At 44.7% G+C, this 20,965-nt stretch overlaps 1 protein-coding gene across 10 annotated transcripts in view; it reads left to right on the top strand.

Annotated features, from left to right (window-relative positions):
* EHMT1 (euchromatic histone lysine methyltransferase 1) overlaps window positions 1-20,965 on the top strand; it is a 155,839-nt gene that overhangs the window by 88,945 nt on the left and 45,929 nt on the right. For 8 of the 10 annotated variants that reach the window (XM_081179654.1, XM_081179651.1, XM_081179652.1 and 5 more), the window contains 7 exons: window positions 5,356-5,509; window positions 8,379-8,515; window positions 9,684-9,866; window positions 13,008-13,088; window positions 13,320-13,466; window positions 18,323-18,443; window positions 20,475-20,606. In XM_081179654.1, the coding sequence (XP_081035780.1) occupies window positions 5,356-5,509; window positions 8,379-8,515; window positions 9,684-9,866; window positions 13,008-13,088; window positions 13,320-13,466; window positions 18,323-18,443; window positions 20,475-20,606 (955 nt within the window). The remainder of the gene's footprint in view (window positions 1-5,355; window positions 5,510-8,378; window positions 8,516-9,683; window positions 9,867-13,007; window positions 13,089-13,319; window positions 13,467-18,322; window positions 18,444-20,474; window positions 20,607-20,965) is intronic. The other 2 variants (XM_081179647.1, XM_081179646.1) reach the window with 2 other exon arrangements.

The following is a 20,965-nucleotide window of genomic DNA, read 5'->3' as shown; positions in this document are numbered from 1 at the left end:
GAGCAAGACTCCAGGAAAACACTCCAGGGACTTTTCTTTAATCATTTCCTATAAGAGACTGACATGTGTAAGTGATCCGGTCTTGTCCCAGGCTATTACAATGCTGGTGGAAGACAGCTCTGTTGTTGATTTTGCTGTATTGTATTGTATTGTATTGTATTGTATTGTATTGTATTGTATTGTATTGTATTACAACTTGCTGGTCACTTGTTATGCAAAAAGGTCTCTAAGTTAGGGTTGCCATATTTTAAAGAGCAAAAAAGAGGACACATTTGATGATTAAAAAAATGAAATAAAAATGGGGGGAGGGGTGGTATTTAAGAGATACCAATGAAAGTAGAGTAAGAGCAAAAAGAAGATATAGTTAAAAGAAAAGTGTTGCCCCCCCCAAGAGAAAGAATTAAAAATAGAAATAATAAGAAGGAATTATTGTTTTTAATAATATTGCAAATAACAACAGCAACAAAGATGATGATAATAATAATAATAAACCAATATATATGTGTATATATGTGGAGAATAAAGAAAAAAGGGGGTAGAGGGAAGGGTGTGTGTTTGTATATAAAAATAATATATATCTGAATGAAATCGAACTGTAGGGCCCAATCGATGTCAAAAATCAAATGTTAAAGAAAATTTAAAATAGAGAATTATAAGGTCAAATTAATGTTAAAGATCAAAGGGAAATTAAAAAATAGACATAAAATTCAAACCCAAGGATGGTCCAAACTGCAGAAGCAACAACAGAAGGCTTGCGGGGCTCAGCCATGTGTGAGAGAGTTTGGGGGTGGTGGCAATATTGGGGAGTGGGGTTGGGTTAGACTTCTCCCCTCTGCCCTCACACGGGAGGGCTCTGCCCCACGGTCCCGGGGGGGGGCCCGATCCCCCGCAAGCAGCTGGCATGAAGCGGGAGTAGGAGAGAAGGCCTCTCCGGCCCCCTCTAAATGTTGCTCAGAGGCTGTAGCTGTGTGGGGGCCTCCTTTCAGCATTGCCCTATTCCCGAACGCTTGCCCCTGGTCGTGAAGGCCGCTCACGAGTAGTGCCCGGGAGCGCTGCTTGCCTGCCGGTGTAGAAGCAGGCCCTTGCCGAGCAGCTGCTCTGTCTCAATGGCCTGGCAAGCTGGTCTTGCCGTACCTGGAGGTGGGCTGAGGGCACCCAACAAGCCTGTCTCCTGCTGCCTACCTCTCAGTTGGGTGAAGGTGGCAGTGCCAGGCAGAATAATAATAATAATAATAATAATAATAATAATAATAATAATAATAATAAATAAATAATTTTTGATTTATATCCCGCCCTCCCCAGCCGAAGCCGGGCTCAGAGCGGCTAACAACAATAAAAGTAAGACAGCATTCTAAAATCAATTCATTCTAAAATCAATTCAAAATCAAATTCATGGCAACCACTGGGCTAGAGTTCTATGAGGATTACCAAAGGAGGGGGGTCAGACTGTGCCTTGGCCAAAGGCCTGGTGGAACAGCTCTGTCTTGCAGGCCCTGCGGAAAGATGTCAAGTCCCACAGGGCCCTGGTCTCTTGTGACAGAGCGTTCCACCAGATCGGGGCCACAGCCGAAAAAAGCCCTGGCTCTGGTTGAGGCCAGCCTAACCTCCCTGTGGCCCAGCATCTCCAAGATGTTTTTGTTTGAAGACCGTAAGGTCCTCCTTCGTGGGACATACCAGGAGAGGCGGTCCCGTAGGTACGAGGGTCCTAGGCCGCATAGGGCTTTAAAGGTTAAAACCAGCACCTTAAACCTGATCCTGTACTCCACCGGGAGCCAGTGCAGCTGGTGTAGCACCGAGTGAATGTGTTCCCACAGTGAGGACCCCGTAAGGAGTCTCACTGCGGCATTCTGCACCCGCTGGAGTTTCTGCACCTGCTGAAGCACGTAGGAGCTGCAGCGCTGGCACAGGGCGGCCTTGCAGTTCCAGCCCCGCATTGATAGCAGCTCCTTCGGCCCTGTCACAGCCCTTTCCATCTTCAAACTGGGCTCTGCCATAACCACGCAGGTTCAAGAGGGTGAGAAGAGCTCAGGGATGAGACTGGTGTGACAGAAAGAGCGTGCAGATCTTGCAGGGCGGGCGCAGGAGAAAGAACACACAGATCGAGAACGAAGGTGGTAAAAAGAGTGTGTGGATCGGGCCCGGGTGGGTGGGAGAAAGACTGCACGGATGTCCTTCTTTCCTGTCCTGAAAATTGAACTGTATGTTATTCAGAAATGCTGCTTTAAAACCCGGACTTTTTTGCGATTTCTAAGAATTTCTCCCCGCCTCTCGGATGGTAATTCCACCTCTGAAAAAGAGGACATATCTGAGAAAATCCAGACGTATGGCAACCCTATATAAGTGACGTTCAGTGAATTTACGTTTGTAAGTGTAAGTGAAAGATGCATATAATAAAAAGCACATATAAACAAAAACACTTGCAATCCATTAAAAAACCCCACAAGGCAATCTACAGCAACAGCAGCAGAAAACTTCAGTTGCACAACAACACCAGAGTCCTATCAGATGCCTAGGAGTTGTATTCCACATTAGTTCTACTCAGAGTAGTCCCACTAAAATTAACAGACATGACTGAGGTCTGTTAATTTCAATACTCTTAACTTGATTGAATTAATACAATGGGTTTTTATCACTCTCTCTTTGTTTGTTGGTTTTCCTATGATCCACTACCATTCTTTCATGTGAATGGCTGCTCTTAATAAGATACTTATCACTGCCTGTACTTTTCTGGTTTCATTTCCTGGTCTCACAATTGATAATTCTGACTGCACGCCCCTCCCCAGGCACCCCAATATGTGTACATCCTTGAAACTCGGGACACTTAATTGATCTGATGAAGTGTACTCTATAAAACCTTATGCCATAATAAATTAATGTGAGACTTTTTTGAGACTCATGTGAGACCTAGTTTGCTTGCCTTTTGTGGGCTAGCAGAGGAGAGACACAGAGCTTGCCTTTCCATACTAGAGGTGGAGAAGAAGGCTGCTTCTCTGTTTGTCATCACAGGTGCAGTGAAGGATAATTTCTCTTCTGTCTGCCCACTGACCTGCCCTCATGGAATTCCATACACTCTGTCCGCATGCATTTAGTGTTCTCCTGTGGCAACCAGGCTATCCCTTATATACCATGGGTTGTATCCGGTACTCAGAATAGGACCCATTTAAATGGATGGACATGACTACCGTATTTTTCGCTCTATAAGACGCACCAGACCACAAGACGCACCTAGTTTTTGGAGGAGGAAAACAAGAAAAAAAATATTCCGAATCTCAGAAGCCAGAATAGCAAGAGGGAACGCTGCGCAGTGAAAGCAGCAATCCCTCTTGCTGTTCTGGCTTCTGGGATAGCTGCGCAGCCTGCATTAGCTCCATAAGACACACACATTTCCCCTTACTTTTTAGGAGGGAAAAAGTGAGTCTTATAGAGCAAAAAATACGGTAACTTAGGTGCATTAACTTCAGTTGGTGTACTCTGAAGTTTGATGCAACCCAAAGCATCTGGTTGGCAACTCTTAGAACCCAGTGTTGGACTCGATGGACTGCATTGGTCCAGCAGACTCCTCTTCTGTTCTTAAGACTGCTTAAATGGTGCATTCATCTCCCAGAAGCCATTAACTGTAGTTTTCTGGCTTGGACATAATAGGAAACTTAGCTGAAGGCTTCCTAGTTTGTTTACTTTCTTTATGCAAAGGGTAGGGGAGCAGAGCAACTCTGTTCAAGACCATTAGTTCCGTTCATATCTTATTAACCTGAAATATGATCATCCAAACATAGCCCATGCCTGCCAGGTTCAGAGGCTGGCATTGCCCATTCCCTCTTCTTGAGGCCTTAGCACAGGAGTAGCCAACATAGTGCATGCCAGATGTTGCTGGGCTGCAGTTTCCACCATCTCTTTATCATTGGCCTTGTTGGCTGGGGGCTGATGGAACTACAGTGGCACCTCTGGATACGAACTTAATTCATTCCAGAGGTCCATTCTTCTCCTGAAACTGTTCTTAACATGAGGCACCATTAGCGAAAGCGTGCCTGCTACTGCGTGCACTCCTCTGGCGCACGATTTCCGCTCGCATCCCGGGGCAAAGCTCACAATTGGGAACAACTGCTTCCGGGTTAGTGCAGCTCATAACCTGATGCATGTGCAACCAGAAGCAATCATGTCCAGAGGTACCACTGTAGTTTCCAGCAACATTTGGGAGAGTACCTCATTGGCTGCTCCTGCCTTACCACACTCTGCTCCAGTGCAAGCCACGACTAGCTGCTTGATCCATCAGTCCAGAGGCCCATTAGTCCACCATCCTGTTCTTAACAGTGGCCAACCACACACCCTGACGGGAATGACCACAAGCAGGACATGCATTCTCTTGTGCTGGCAGTGGAAATTCTGCCTGATCACCTGCGCCCTTCAAAATCAAAACACAGTGCAGGGTCATAACCTCTATTCATATGGTGCCATAAGAAATGTTTGTCCCAGTATTCACTGCCTTGGACTATTTTTCTAATGGAGAGGTGTTTTAAGTAAAATGAGTCTGAAGTGTGTCCATTCCTAGCCTAGTACATGTGTGTTCCATTAAGCAGATGTACTGAGTGCCTAAACCTCTGCCAATAGAACCATCAACAGGCACTTTTCATTATTGATGGCTGCTTTAGATGAGTGCCTCTTAACTGCCTCCTGTAATTTCACTTTGATCCTTCATGCATTTTTTTTATTTAAAAAAAAATGAAAACAAAAAGAAAGAAGGGCACCTTATGTGGCTGAAAGAAAAGTTGTGGGCTTTAGGTGTCTTTACTCATCGGCTGTGCTCAAGTTCTTTGCTTTGGATGGGGGGATTCCATCTCTCTTTGTGGAAGAGAAAGGTTTGGGAGCCAGGTTTACATATTTACAAGTACAGTGGTGCCTCGCAAGACGAAAATAATCCGTTCTGTGATTCTCTTCGTCTAGCGGTTTTTTCGTCTTGCGAAGCAAGCCCATTGATGGATTAGCGGTTTTTAGCAGCTTTTAGCGGCTTATCTGCTGATCGGATCAGCTAATAAGCGGCTTAGTGGCTTAGAAAAGGGGGGGGGGGAGGGAAAAAAAGCAGGAACTCGCAAGACATTGTCGTCTTGCGAAGCAAGCCCATAGGAAATTCGTTTTGCGAAGCACCTCCAAAACGGAAAACTCTTTCGTCTAGCGAGTTTTCAGTCTTGTGAGGCATTCGTCTTGCGGGGCACCACTGTATATGCCTTTTAAAATGATGATTAAACATATTTCCTTCCTTCCTTCCTTCCTTCCTTCCTTCCTTTTTAAAGTAATGTTTTCTTAAGCTAGTTGATTTTCACCAGAAAAATATAAAGGGTTCTTTTTGATTTCTGTTCCCAGCACACAAGTAGAGACCCCAAAGAAACACCCAAGGAAGATGGAAGAAGGGAACTTTCGGAATTTGGGAAGCCCATCTCTTTGCCCCCTGTTCCTGGCCTTCATTCATCTCTACCTCAGAACCAGAGCTATATGGCAGCATCAAAATCACAGACAGGTAAAGAATTAACAGTGCATACCCCCCCTTTTCTATTTTATTTTTGTGGGGAGGCAAAAACTTAAGTTGGGAGTCTGCTGGCCTTTTCTGTAACCCAGGGTTTCCCAAATTGTGGTCTGCAGACTACCAAAGGCCCATGAGCTTCATCAGGTGGTCCACAGGGTGTCCATAAAAATAAAATTAAAAATCATACCACATCTAGCACAGAGCATTATAATTGCTAAAACAGGGGGGGGGGATGTAAGTGGTCTGTCAAGACCCTCAGCAATTTTCAAGTGGGGTGGGGTGGAGTGGAGTGGGGGTGAGGGAACCACTGTTGTGGCCACTTCCACTACTGCCACCTGCCCCCTTTGATTGGATTATCAGCCCTTGGAATTTAAGGAGAAAATTGCTGGAATGTTGTAGAGGTGGAGCTGAACTTCCATGCACCTAAAGCTTAAATGAGGGACAAATTTGGCTTGACACACCAATAAATAGAAGGTAGGTCAGGGGCTTGCCTGCTGTTGTTTTTTAAATGTAACAGTGTGTGTGTCTTGTGTATTTTCAAATGAACCATAGCATGCAAGAAGGGGAAGCTTAAACCCTTCCCTCCCCAGCCGAGATTCTGACAGGTAAGAACTGCCATAAGAAAAGATGCAGAGACCTGCTGGATGAAGCCCTTTAGTCCAGCTTCCTCTTCAAACGGTGGCCAGCCGTATACCTTTGGGAAGCTTGCAAGCAGAACCGAGTGCAACAATGCTCTCTTCACACTTGCAGTTCTCAGCAGCTGGCATTGGAGGAGGGGTGAAAAACAAGGCACATCTAATCCTGTTACCTAATGCTTGTTTCTTTTTACTCCTCCACCAAATCTTACATGTGTGTTTCCCCAGGAGACAATCAGTTTTCCCTTTCCTCTATGCAAGGAGCAGAGGTGCCCCAGTAATTCTCAGAACCCTTAACAAACTAAAGCTCCCAGGATTCTTAGGGGGAAGCCATTACTGTTTGAGTTGTATATTAGTGCTTTAAAAGTATGATGCAGATACAGGCTTGGATTCCAAGGGCCCATACATACCTCACATTAATGTGGGCTGTGAACCTTTTGTGTCTTCTTTAATTGCCTCTTGTACATGGGGTATTCTCCTCCAACTTCTTGGAAGGAATTCAGTAGCGCTGTGGTCTATAAATCACCGAGCCTCTTGGGCCTGCTGATTGTAAGGTCGGCAGTTCAAATCTGTGTGACGGGGTGAACTCCCATTGCTTTTTCCCAGCTTTTGCCAACCTAGCAGTTTGAAAGCATACCAGCACGAGCAAATAAATAGGTACCACTGTGGTGAGAAGGTAAACGGCATTTCTGTGTGCTCTGGCTTCTGTCATGGCCTCCTGTTGCACCAGAAGCGGTTTAGTCATGCTGGCCACATGACCTGGAAAGCTGTCTGTGGACAAAAGCCGGCTCCTTCGGTCTGAAAGCAGAGATAAGTGCCACACTCCATAGTCAAATTCTACTAGACAACCACCCAAGGGTCCTCTACCTTTAAAAGTAAAGGTAAAGAGGTCCAGCCATGACCTACTCGGGTTGTGGTGCTCATCTCGCTTTATTGGCCAAGGGAGCCAGTGTACAGCTTCCAGGTCATGAGGCCAGCATGACTAAGCTGCTTCTGGCAAACTAGAGCAGTGCACGGAAACACTGTTTACTTTCCTGCCGGAGCGGTATCTATTTATCTACTTGGACCTCATGCTTCCGAACTGCTAGGTTGGCAGGAGCAGGGACCGAGCAATGGGAGCTCACCCTGTTCCGGGGATTCGAACCGCCAACCTTCTGATTGGCAAGCCCTAGATTCTGTGGTTTAACCCACAGCGCCACCCACGTCAAAATTCTACTAGACAACTGTCCAAGGGTCCTTTACCTACCATTAACTCCAGCTTCTGCTGTCCCACTCTTTCTCCTCCCTAAATCCAGAGATTCCTTATGCCAGTGTTTCTCAGACTAGCCAGCAGGACCAGTGGTCAGGAGTGATGAGAGTTGTCGTCCAACAACAGCTGGTGATCCAAGTTTGAGAAACACCACCTATGCTTTGGAAATCTCGAGAGGAGAGCTGCATCAGGGAATCTCTGGATTTGGGAAGGCAGCAAAGTCTTTGCATCACAGCCTAATTTCTATTCTGCATTGGGGGAAACTTTTTGGTGTTGTGGGAGGAGTGAAACTGCCATTGGACACAGCCTGCATCTTTATCATGAAGAGGCTTGACCTCACCCCTCAATGTGCACTCCTCCATTGTCTCCCAAGACAGATGGATGCCAACTGTATGATGCAGATTTGTATAAGTTGGATGCTGCCTTTTAATAGCCTTTAATCAGTTGCTTTGCTTGTCCTCTTAAGAGTGCATTTAAAGCACTGCGAGATCACTTTAAGCAGCCATTACTTCCCCCACAGAATTCTGGGAACTGTAGTTTCTTAAAGGAGCTGAGAGTTGTTGTATCTCACAGAACTACAAATCACAGAGTGGTTGAACAGTCTTTTCCTCTTCCCAGGGGATTCTGAGAATTGTAGAGGGGGAATGGCAAGATCAGTATAATGCAAAGAAACAATGCAGTGCTCCTGACCTCCCCACTTGCCCCCCAGTCTCCTGGTAAGCAGCTGCAGTGCAACCAGACAGAGTCCAGGTGAGCAGTGCAGCTCCACCAAGCGCTCTGCTTCTGCTTATAACTAAAACAGGGGGAGTGAAAATGGGACTTGGTGTTTGATTGTGTGTTCCTTTGTACTTAATTAACTGTTTACTGAATTAACTGTTGGATGCTGCATCTGATCCACCCTTATACCTTATACCTTCTTATGTTTCTGCACCCTACTTTCTGCCTCCTGATTATTTTCTCTTTTGTCCCTCCCGTCCAGCTGCTTCAGTATCTAGGAAGAAGAAGCGAAGAATGGGAACGTACAGCCTGGTTCCCAAGAAAAAGACCAAAGTTTTGAAACAGAGGACTATGATCGAGATGTTCAGGAGCCTTGCCCATTCCACTTCAGGTGGCAAGGTGAGGGCTGTGGAAGAGAGCGAGGTGCTTGGTGGATGAATGGAAGGTGGTGTCAGCCACTCTCGCAGCCGGAGATGGTGGTACAGATCAGCAAGGAACTTCTCTTTGTGCAGTGTAGCTGTATAATCCAGGGAATTGTTTCTTTTAGAAGAAATGTGACTTATCACAACAGGTGACAGACTGTTTTGGGGTCTCTTTTTTTCTTAAGAATCCAGTGGTTCTGCTGGATTGGACCAAAGGCCCATCTAAGTCAGCATCCCTCCATCTCACAGTGATGCCCCAATAGGAAGCTTGCATGTGGTTTGTGAGGGTTAACAGTCCCTGCAGATATTTGTGGGGAAAAGGAAGACAGAGGAGCACCCATGGTCAACCCATAAAATGATTATATATATTCAGTAAGCCTAGTTGTAGATCTCTTCATTTTTAATTACTTTGCTATTGCATTTTAAGCTTACCCTTTTTCCAGTTTGCTCAGGGCAGTGTGCATAGGCCCCGTCCCAACTTTATTTGTTCAGTACAGACAGGGTAGGAGGATCTCTATGGCCCTCTGCTTGTCATTAGGCTCCAACTCCCCACCAGCATCAATTAGTATGGGCAATGGTGAGGTTCGATGGGGGCCCACTGACATTCCCTGCCCCTGGTTTACAGGACTGCAACCTGAAATAAGCAAACAAGGAGTGGGAAACCTTTAGTCCTCCAGATGTGGTTGGACTCCAGTTCCTATCATGCCTTGCTGGCTCCTTGTTTGATGGGAATTGGAGCCAAACAACATCTGGAGGACTACAGGCTCCTTGTCCCTGGTTTAATGCAAAGTGGAACCTTTGTAGCAGGGGAGGGAAACCTTGACCCTGGTGGCCAAATTGAGCCCTCCTGACTTTTCTGCCTGGGATTCAGGGCTCTTTGCAGGACACAGTCCTCACCAGCTCTGCTCCATGCCTTCCTCAAGTACTTTTGCCTGGCTGGAATGTGTGATTGAACTGTGGTAAGGCCTCTTGCTTCCTGCCCGGAGAGGTTTGTGCAGGGGTGTGGCGTTCTGTGTTGCTGCTTGAAGACACTGCGTCTTCACCGTGGCCCTCAGAAGGTTCCCACCAGTGAATGTGGCCCTCAGCCTGAAAAATGTGTTGACTTCCCTTTCGATTTAACTGTTTGTCCACATGGGTGCATTCAGGTTGAAAAGGGTGATTCTAGCCCTCATGTGAACGGGGAGAGCTTAGATGCGGATTCTGAAGAAGAGGACTCAGATGAACTGGAAGAAGACAATGAACGTGGAACTGAGCAGCAGGCTGCCTTCCCTGCAGAGGAGAACAGAATGGCTAAGGAGGGAGTTGTCGATGGCAGCCGTGCCAGAAAGGTGATTTGAATGCTTGTTTGAGATGCTTGAGGACAACTTTTAACTTTGATCAATATAGGTGGGAGTACGCGGGTGGCGCTGTGGGTTAAACCACAGAGCCTAGGACTTGCTGATCAGAAGGTCGGCGGTTCGAATTCCTGCGATGGGGTGAGCTCCCGTTGTTCAGTCCCTGCTCCTGCCAACCTAGCAGTTCAAAAGCACGTCAAAGTGCAAGTAGATAAATAGGTACCGCTCTGGCGGGAAGGTAAGTGGCGTTTCTGTGTGCTGCTCTGGTTCGCCAGAAGTGGCTTAGTCATGCTGGCCACATGACCCGGAAGTTGTACGCCGGCTCCCTCGGCCAATAGAGCGAGATGAGCGCCGCAACCCCAGAGTCGGTCACGGGGTCCCTTTACCTTTACCTTTAAAGGAAGTGACAAGGTGAAGCAAGAGTTTGTGGTGTAGCACAAAGGTGCTTTCCACCACCACCTTCAAGGTCTCGGGTGCCTGAGTGTTCTCCAGATGTTCTTATATCCAGATGTTTCAAGGAGGAAATGGGAGCTGCAATATTATGTCAGTTAATTGGGTTGATGGGTCAGTTAAAATATTTTGTTCATTCTTTTTTAAAAGTCCTGGATAAATTGGAGCAAAGGCTCGTTATTTTTAAATACTTGTTTTAATTGCCACATTAAAAAATGATGTTTTATTAAAGAGTGATATTAGCTTTGCAAGCTGCATTTCTCACCCCCTTCCATGCCATCACTTACTCCTCTGCATAGTCACCAGTCTGATTAGCTTAAAGTCCTAGAGATTCACGGGGGCATAAATGACAAAAACCAGTCTAATAGCCCTTAAACGTTTCCAAAACAAATGCATGTTTGTAAATCATCATTGTGGATGGCAGCTGTTCATCTTCACATTGCTTCATTTTCAAAATGTATTTTGTCCCTCAAGGAAAAAGCAAAAGTTTTCCCTGGGTGGCTTTAAAGAAATTTAAATAAAATGCCAGAAATCTGCTTCCACCTTAAAAAAAGAAGCCCTTATAACAGGAGGCAGCGATTCTTCTCTGAGAGTTCCCTCTGCAATATATGGGGGCATTATCTTAAAAAAAATTAAATAGAAGCTTGATTCCACTCCCTACCTTTCAGAATTTCCAATTTGCATGCAAACATATGCAGATTTAATCAGCAAAAACCTGTACAATAAATTGACAAAAGGCTTCTTTTAATCAGGAGGTAAAAAGTTTATGGCAGATTTGATCTCTCTCTTTTTCTCTCCTTCTCCCCTAGCCGCCTTCAGTTCGATCTTTTTAAAATTTGAAGCATAAAGCAGTAAAGAGAGATATATTGGTGACTATTGGTTCAGTTGGACCCAAATTTATTTACTCATTTATTGTCCCACCTTTCAACTCCAAGGAGCTGAACATGGTGTACACTGTTTTCACCCTCCTTGTTTTTTATCCTCACAACATCCCTTTGAGGTAGGTTAGGCTGAGCGAGCTTCACACCTGAGTGGGGATTTCAATCCTGGCCAACCCAGATCAAATTCCAGCACTCTAGCCAATACAGCATCCCTAAGGAACATTCATTCTTAACCACTGCAACACCCAAAATGATCATTCATTCCATGCACCACAACATCTACAATGGAGGTGAAAGGGGCAGAAGCCTCAGTGGCTCAGTGCTGATTCCTTCCCCTGGCTTTGTGAGGGCGTGGGGTGGGAAAATGACACCCATATACTCACCTACAATACCAAAACCAAACCAAAACAGAGCTCATAAACATTACAAGTTTGTTACTGTAGTTAACCTACTTTTAACCTAATACAGTGTATATAAAAATGAGTTCCAAATATCGTTAAATTTGCCCATGTGTGACAGATGTGCCCAGTAAGGAGCACAGCTCGCTACCCGGTCCGTGGCAGCTCTGGCCTCTGGGCTATTCTGGCTCCACTATCTAATCTCTGAAGACCAACGTACAATGCAAAAACACAGCTGCCCGCAAAATGCAACAAGGCTTATTTTGCTGATTGGAACTAAGCATCAAGACCACATCAATACTGACCTGTTGCCTAGATATAAGCTTCTGCCAGCGGGAGTGAGCCTTGAGGCTTGGTGCTTCTGTGTAGGAGTTGCTCTGGCTTCTTCCCTGGAATGGAATCTCTGCCTTGGGAGTATCTGCGGTTTGGTTTCTGGTGTAAACTACAGATAAAGGGAGGAAAACAGTTCCTCAATTAGAACTGCAGTGTAGATGATTCATGGCTGCCACATGAGCCTGAAGGTGCATTCCAAGCTATGTGCTGCTGCTGCTATTATTATTATTTAATAATTTTATTACTTATGCCCCACTCATCAGGCTGGGTTGCCCCAGCCACTCTGGGCGACATACTGCACATACATAATAAAACATCAAACGTTTAAAACTTGGCGATACAGGACTGCCTTCTAAAAATTCTTTATAGTGTAGTTAATTTATCTCCTTGATATCTGATGGGAGGGCATTCCACAGGGAGGGTGAACAAAACGAATAAAACAAAAACCTAGGAACCAGAACCAGGGACCATGAAACCTGCTTTGTGTGTACAAATTTAAGGAGGACACCCAATTTAGGGTTGTAGCCAGCTAAGGTCTACGAAGACCCAGTGGAACTTAGTGGATCTATGTTAGCCATATGCATGAATTTCAATGAGTCTTCTCTGAGCAGGAGTAAAGCACAAACACAAGTAACTTCTATTGCATTACTCCTTCAATCAAAGCAGAACAAAGCAAGGTTACAAAATCTAAACCAGGTAGCAGAATTTACATAAACTTAAAAACAACAACTCTATTCACTATTTAAAAGTAGAGATTAATAAAAGTAACAATTAAGACTAATAAAATGACAACATATTCCTATTGAAACATACTAAAACACATTTTAAGAAATAAAACACTTTACTTAGTATAAAACATAAATCTATATTAAGGTGCGTTTTTCGTAATACTGGATGCAGCTGTTGGTTTGCTGCACCCAGCAAGTTGCTTCTGAGTCAAAAGTGGACAATTCCGTGCTAGGTAAAAACAAATAATCTGACCTAGCATAAGATAGCAACCTTGGTTCTTTCATTGGGCGACAGCTTTTCTCATCTGATTTACTTTCTTGCTCACTTTCCTTTGGCCACCACAGATTGTCCATGGTGAGTCCGAGGATGAGCAAGACTCTGTTGACTCCGGGGAAGATGAGGAAGACGGTGACGAGTCTGACTTGGTGAGCTGTTCCTCCTGTATGCCTTCCCACCCCAGTTTATGTGTGCAGCAAGAATGATGGTGAGGAACACCCATGCAAGGCTCAGCATTCTTCCTGATAATAACATTTAAAAACAAAACAAGCATATTTTTTTTGACCCAGTTGCTCTGCCTGCTTTTATGGGTTTCAAACAATGTTTTCACCTTCTAAACAGTTCTGTGTTACAATAAAAGTTTATTGATTTCTTGTTAGGCCTCAGCAGGGGTCTGCCCTTGCTTGCCAGATGCCAAGACAAGGGCGTGGTCCAGACAGGCATGGTCGAGGCTGGAGCAAGCAGGACAGAAGCAGGGGCTTGGTCCAATCAGGGACTATCCAGGGCCATCTTTCACGGGAGGCAAGGCAAGGCACGAGGAGTCTGCTGCTACTGTTGTTGTTGCTGCTGCTGCTGCTGCTGCTGTTGCTGCTGCTGCTGCTGCTGCTGCTGCTCATAGTGACCCAAATTGCTCAGACTGACGAGGGAAACCCCGTGGCAATGGCTTTTATCAGTCTCAGAGAGCCAGGATTGGCCTGTAGATGATCAGCTGGTGCTTACTGCAGCCTAGGGGGTAGTTCCCTTGTACGGTGTCACTTAGACAGGTTTGTAGGAGAGCACTAGATGGCATAGCACCAGGGATGCAGGAGGTAAGGCTCTGGTTCCTGATGGCTGGTTGCTTCAATTCAAGACACAAATGCGCAGCATCACAGGCACTGCACTATACTGCACCACACCATATGCACACTTTCCCCATGTGCTTTTCTTTCTCGTGTTTCGAATTCTGCTTTGGCCTTTGATTCAGCTGTTTTCCCTTTCTTCGCCTTCTTTGCTGGTTTCAAGGGATGGGAGTTGCAGTGGAATCCCGAAGCATAAAGACTTTTGTTGGGTTTGAATACAGGGGGTCCCAGGTTTGAACGCTTGCTCTGACACAGAGCCTGTTTGGCTTGCATTGGGCAAGTTGCTGTACCTTGATAAAATCAGTGGTAAGGCATATTGGTAGATTGATTTGCAAAGATGAATATTGTCCTGCTTGCCTCAAGCCATAGTTTGCAGCTATATCTGAACCAGTCAACTGTGGTTTGGGTATGGATGTACGTCTCCAACAAAATACTGAGAATGCACTTCTCGATAAGATTTCCACAGTGCAATCTTATGCATGCTCCCTCAGAAATAAATTCCATTGTATTCATTGGGGCTTACTCTTAGGAAAGTGTGCACAAGCTTGCAGCCTTGTTTTTCCAGTTAAGTTCTTCGCTTGATATAGTGTTAATACAGGCACAAAATATATTTGCTACTCAATGTTTGTAACAGATCTGAGATCTGTCAACTGATTAAAGAATTCTTAGTGAATCAGTAAGCTGCTTTTAACAATTATTAATTTGTGACCTTCTAAAAATTTGCACAATTAATATATTACCGAAACTGTTCATGGAAAGTGATAAATACTTTAGTTTTGCAGGAGAATATTAAAAATGAAACAGCATTTGTTTCCATGAGTTGTACACAAGCTGAACTGTTAAAATGTTCTCTTGTTGAACTGGTATTATGTTACCAGAATCTAATCCACTAGATACATATAGGCTTAACATTTCCAGTTCCGTGGTATGAAGGATCAGACCTGAGACCAATCTTGGCTTACAGAACGGTTTAAACAAGCCCTCCAAACCAAGATGGCAAACCACAGTTTGTTCCTGGTTTAGAGGACTCACGGAAAGCAGACTTTACGGGTTCTGGTGTATCTGTAAACTATGGTTTGATTAAATCCTTAAATTATTAATTAAGCTGAGTAAGTGATGGGAAGAGACAGCGCACAAACACAGGGGTTGTTTCTTGTCCTCCTAACCACAGCTGAATGATCTCCAGGAATTTTGTTTGATCTCCCCCCCCCCCTTTGTGTTGAATGTGCTGATTAATTGAGTGGTGGGGTGGATTTTCATCTGGTATTAATAGTCTTGTTGATTTTAATCAGTGAACTCCTTCAGCCTTCCTGGCTTAGTGAAATGCACAAGTATGAGGGCTCCCAGAATGCAGTTTTCAGCCACTTTGCTCTGGACCTTTTTATTGTTGCACTTTGCTGAGTTAATCCAAGGTTTGGCTTAACATGTCTCCTCAACCTGGGACTTGTGGTTAAGCGCTCGCCTCTCAAGAAAAAAACTTGGCTGCAGCTCATGATTAGCAAGCCAGAGACCTTAGCCAAACCATGGCTTGGCTCAACATGACATGGGAACCTGAAAGGAGCAGAGAGGAGCAGAACCAGAAGGGTGTGGTTGAAAAGGAGATGTGCCCTGGGGAGAGTCTCAGGGGCCAGAGGAAGAGGCTTGGAGGGCCACATGCAGACCCCAGGCCTAAGATTTGCCACCCTTCATTTAAGCATCAAAAGAAGTTGTAATCAGCCCATCCCGAAATATTTCGGCTTCAGTCCTGCACAGACCTGGGCTTTCTTTTTTAAAAATCTATTCAGTGGGACTTAAGTGCATATAATTGTGCAACAGGATAACACCTTTTTCCCAGGAGTTAGCTGACAGACAGTTAAGGGTTTTCTTTTTCACTCCTTTGGTTTAACCTTGTTTTAAACGGTTATAAATGCAGATAGGATACCTCCAGATACCATATTGTCTTACATTCAATGTAACCAAAAGACTTTATAATCTGAACAAAAAAAGAGAGACATTGCACATTCTTTCGCAATTCATGAAAATATTTAATAAAAATTATTATTAAAAAAATAATAAATGTAGATATGAGATAAACGTCCTATTTGCAAATTTTTGTCCCAATGGAGCAGAGTCCTTTGCCCATGTTAAAACACCTCAAGCTTGAATTTCTCTGGAAGGGCGAGTTTTGCCTATTAGTAAGTTGAGTCAGACTGTCCAGTATTGAATCCCTGCTGTACTGATGATCAGGCTGCAGCTGTAGCCTTCCTTTTCAGTACAAAGCCCAGTCTGTGCTCATAAATATGGGCAGGGATAAGCAGAGCATAGATTAGGATCTGCTGGAAAATAGCTGGGTGATCTGCAGTACAATAACAACAAGAGGTTCTCCTCTTACATTTTAAGACATTGTTATTTCAGTGTCCTTTTTGCCTGGGTGGTAACCATCTGGCCTGTTCCCGACGACATGATCCTGGCTTCTTAAACTGTGGTTGGGAATTAATAGGTGCCTATGCACTCCTCTTTTGCTTACTGGCTTTAGTGCTGGGATCCTTGCTCAAACTTCATTTCCTCATTGCATTAAAACCAGGGATCTGTGGTTTAATGGTGGCTTGCCAGGATAAAAGATCCCTTTAGGTGAATCAACATTAAACCACAGTTTTGGGTATCAAGACTTAATTGAGAAGAGCACTTAAAAGAGACATGGATCTAAATGCTGAAGGTGATAAGAGGTAAGTGAATGACCTTCATAAACCATGGTGCAACCCAGTATGGCCTGGTTGACACATCATGCTAAACCATAGCTTTGTGTGTATGCGCTATGCACAGGCACAAATGAGCCGCAGTGACTCCTGGGCTTATTCTCCTTTCCCCTCTCCTCCCACACACATACAAGGGGAGCAGTTCAGAATCTTTCTTTTCTGCTTTTGGTTAACTGCAGTTTGTCGTATTGTTTTGTTTGACAAATTGTGGTTAACATTTACTGCGGCTAGTTTAAAACAAGCCACTTTCAAACCGATGGTTTCTGAAGCAAGCTTTTGAAAATTAACCAATCTAAAAATAAATAAATGTTAATCACAGTTCTGGGTCCCATTGTCTCGGCAAGCTGGGGTTCACCAAAAGTATGTGCGTCTGAATTTTCTGGAGGCCCCCTGTGACTTATTCCTGCTCATGCACATTTTGCTAAATAATGAACACATGAAGACAGATTGTCTGGATTTGTTGCTCTTTGGTTTTGCTCCTTTCTTGTGCTTTGCTCACCAGCATTTTATTTGTAATGATTATATCTATCCTCTCTCTGTGATTACTTTTGATTGTTAGGTGCTTTATAAAGTTCTTTTTCAGCAGAAGAGTGGGGCAAAAATGTTTTTAAAGAAACAAATATGCGGCTAGAAACCGGAAGTAAAATGCTTTTATACTATGCGCCTGCACTGAATAGTAAAGATTACATGATATAATAAAGTGCAAAATAAGTGAGGTTGGGCAAAGTTGCCTACATCACATCATATGGATCAGGCCAGTGGCCCACCTAGTCCCAGCATCCTGTTCTCAAAGTGACCAGCCAGATGCCTCTCGTAAGCCCGCGCGAGCCTTACTTCTCCGGATCCATCACCATCCACTTCTCAGCCCAGGTAGATATTCTCCCAAACCACCTTGCAGTTAAAAATCTGAACAATCATAAGGTTCCAAGAGAGTCTTCAGGTGGAGCTGATCTTCCCATGAAGAAGTCCTTGATAAGATTCTGAAGGACCTCAAGATGCCACAGAAAGCAGTTTTAGAACTTAAGAAAAGCCCTGCTAAATCAGGCCAAAGGCCCACCTAGTCCACCATCTTGTTCCCACAGTGGCCAACCAGACTTCCCCCTCCTGTGGTTTCCGGCAGCTGGTGAGAAGAGGCCTACTCCCTCCGACAGTGTAGGTAGAACATAGATGTCATGGCCAGTAGCCATCGGTAGCATTAGGTTTCTCTTGGCAGAGAAGTTGGATTGGCTGGAGACACACAGGTTTAGCTAAAAAGGAAGCAGAATACAGAAATGAGTCTGAGACTAATTTCTTTCCAAGCTTGCGGATCTCTTTGTACTACCTTGGCATGTGGTGGCAGCTCTGTGGTATTTTCGTGGAAGGAGCTATATTATGCAACACAAGACATGCCAGTCTTTGTGGCTGACCTAAAAATGGTGAAGGGAGAGGCAAGTTCAATAATAATAATAATAATAATAATAATAATAATAATAATAATAATAATTCAATATGAATATTGAATACAGTCAGGCCAAGGACCAGCTGAATGAAGCTCCAAGACCACCGTGTGGTCCATGGGCCACAGCTTAGGAACCCCTGATCTAGGCAAGAGTCAAGAAGCTCAAGCTTTCATATTGCCCCTGGTGGGTAGGGGGGAGAGTAGAGGAGTGTATTTCTGAAAATACGTTGGGCTTTTTAAAAACTCAGGTGCTTTTGAGAGCATTGCCTCTCTCCTGTTGCCTACTAATCACAAAGAAAGGTGAAGAGCATAGCTTAGGATCAGTCAGGCCACTGCTTTCCTGAAGCAGATGCCTCCTGTGGTTTTTGCAGAGTTCGGAATCCAGCCTCAAGAAGAAGCTGATGAAGAAGAAAGGCAAGATGGAGAGTCCCTGGCTGAAACCCACCCGGAAGAGGAGGCGGAGGAGTAAAAAGAAACAAGCTGGTGCATTGGGTAACAGGATCAAATGTGTCTTATTTTCTATCCCTTCACCCCAGTAGTTTTTGTTCAGTGGAGACTGAGGCCCCAGTCATAATATACATTTAAAGTAGCATCATACCACTTTAAACAGCCATGGCTTCTCCTCCAAAATATTCCTTTGAACTGCACTTTATTAAGGGCGCTGAGAGTTGTTAGGTGACTCCCTATTCCCACCGAAGAGCAGTTTTAACAATCCATTCCTCTTCCCAGGTAACTTAGAATTGTAGCTCTGTGATGGGAACAACTCTCCTCTGCCCCCTTAACAAACTACAACTCCCGGGATTCTTTGTGGGAAGCCATGACTGTTTAAAGTGATGTGATGTGGTTATAAGTGCATAGCACAGATGGGGGCTGAACAAGTTCTTTCCTCCTCCTTTTCCTTTGCAGTGGGAGCACAAGCAGATTGTACCTTCACTTGGCTTAGGATAGGGGATCCAAAACTGAGACCACAGAGCCATCATGAGGAATACCACCTGACTCCTCAGTTTCCAGCCAAGATGCAAGAGTAGTCATGTTCAGAAGAAGTAGGGGTCCAATTTGGAATGATGAGATAAGACCCAGCCCTTCCCATTTGCCATTTCTCCCGTCCCCAACACTTCAAAGGTGGCTTTCTAAGCAAAGTAGTTGCTGTTCTGGGACCTGTGCTTAGGAGCCAGGGGGTCTACTTTTTCCTTCTTTTTAAGGAACATAGGAAGCTGCCTTGTATTGAGTCAGACCAATGGTCCATCAACCTTGGTATTGTTGCCTACATAGACTGGCAGAGGCTATACAGCATTTGATACAGGGAGTGTTTCCCAGTCCTAACTAGACATGCCAGGGATTGAACCTGGAACCTTCTGTGTGCAAAGCAGAAGCTGTTCCATTGAGCTAAGACTTTTGCTTCCCAAATAGTGTTGCTTTGACTTTCCTCTCCTGGGCTGAGAAGGGCAACTGGTGTGTCCGGCAAACCTTTGCTTATAGAGAAATAATTGGAAGAGGTAGTATCCTCCATGGGTGAGGGCAATACTCTTCTCCCAAGAGGCTCAAGATCTTACAGGGCTTAGGGGAAAAGTTCTGCAGGCCCTCCTCTTATCCTTGCACCAATGCTTGGTAAAAACCGCTTTGGTCGTTCAGTATCGGTGACCCTCAAGTAGCTCAGAACATTTATTCCCTCCTCATACTGGCTCTTGGATAGTGACACGATTTTAGGAGAAAGAAGAGGCTTTAAAAAAACCCTGCAGGGTTAATGTCTGGCTCTAGATCTCCTGACTGACTAGGCTGGCATTGTGCTTTGTTGGAGGGAGGAGGGCAAAATATTTTGGGGTGAGGAGGAGTGTGTGTGTGTGTGTGTGTGTGTGTGTGTGTGTGCACTTGTCTCTTGGAAGGAGCAAATAGGAAAAAGAGGCATGAACTAAATCCCTGCTAGAGGTTCTCACATTCGTTTTCATTAGCAAACCCTGCTTTGCTCATTGAGAAGCTGTACAATTGGCTCTGAACACTCCTTTTTTTTTTTGTCTTGAGCCAGATGTCTCCTGTCCCCTTCATCTTGTTTTCTACACCATTGGGTCTCTTTTTAAGCATTGCTGAGATCTAAAGTCCTTTTGCATCAGGGTGTGTAGGGTGAGTCAAGGCAAGCCCAGGTCCTTCTCCCTTCCTCTTTCTCATCCACGTTTCTGCTGCTAATGCAGTGCAGCAGCAGACAGATGTGTCTGAAAGGGAGGACCTCTCCTCCTGGTAGCTGGCACCTTTTTTCCCTCTCCCAAAAAACAGTGCAAGGGTGGGGTGAAATCTGCCTTATTCAGGCAGAGAGAGTAGGAAGAAGGGCTGAAAAGATCAATTGGCCCAGTTGTTGCATTTTAATTATTCTATTAGCATCTGTATTTGCTAGAGATCCATCAGTCTGTAGCCTGCATACAGTCTGCTAGAGATGAATGTGGCCTTTTAAGAGAGAGAGGGAGAGAGACACACACATACATGCATAGTTCTTTTCTTTGCTATATAAATATGTGTATATTTTAAACCCAGGTTCGGAAGCCTACAAGTCTTCTTTAGACAGTGGAGAAGGAACTGGGGTGGAGAATAACATGGAGTACATGGAAGTCTCTCTGGATTCCTTGGATCTCCGAGTGAAGGGAATTCTATCTTCGCAATCAGAAGGTGAGTGTCAGCGTTCTAAATATGGCCATGTACCATTTTGGTTCTTTGTTTCCTTGGATTTCATTTCTCTGCATTAAGATGATGCCCCCTGGTGGCTGCCAATATTGAGAATGAGAAGAGGCCAAAAAGGCATATCAGTGGATCAAATGGAGAGTGAGACTAGAGCAAGGGAGAGCAGCTAGTAGATCACCTTTGACCTAGCAGTGTGTGTGTGTGTGTGTGTGTGTATTTGTGTGGATAATGCAGGAAATAACGCTGATGGGAATATCCTGGGGAGCGTTAAGGCTTTAGAACACTTCTGGGTGCAGTTGTCATCTTAGACAATTTGACTAATCCCTGTGGCTTTGTCCCCTTGGTCG

The sequence above is a fragment of the Podarcis bocagei genome (genome assembly GCF_964188305.1).
Source record: "Podarcis bocagei genome assembly, chromosome: Z".
Classification (NCBI taxonomy): domain Eukaryota; kingdom Metazoa; phylum Chordata; class Lepidosauria; order Squamata; family Lacertidae; genus Podarcis; species Podarcis bocagei.
The sequence above is the reverse complement of the archived record's forward strand: the minus strand, read 5'-3'. Positions and strand labels throughout refer to the sequence as shown.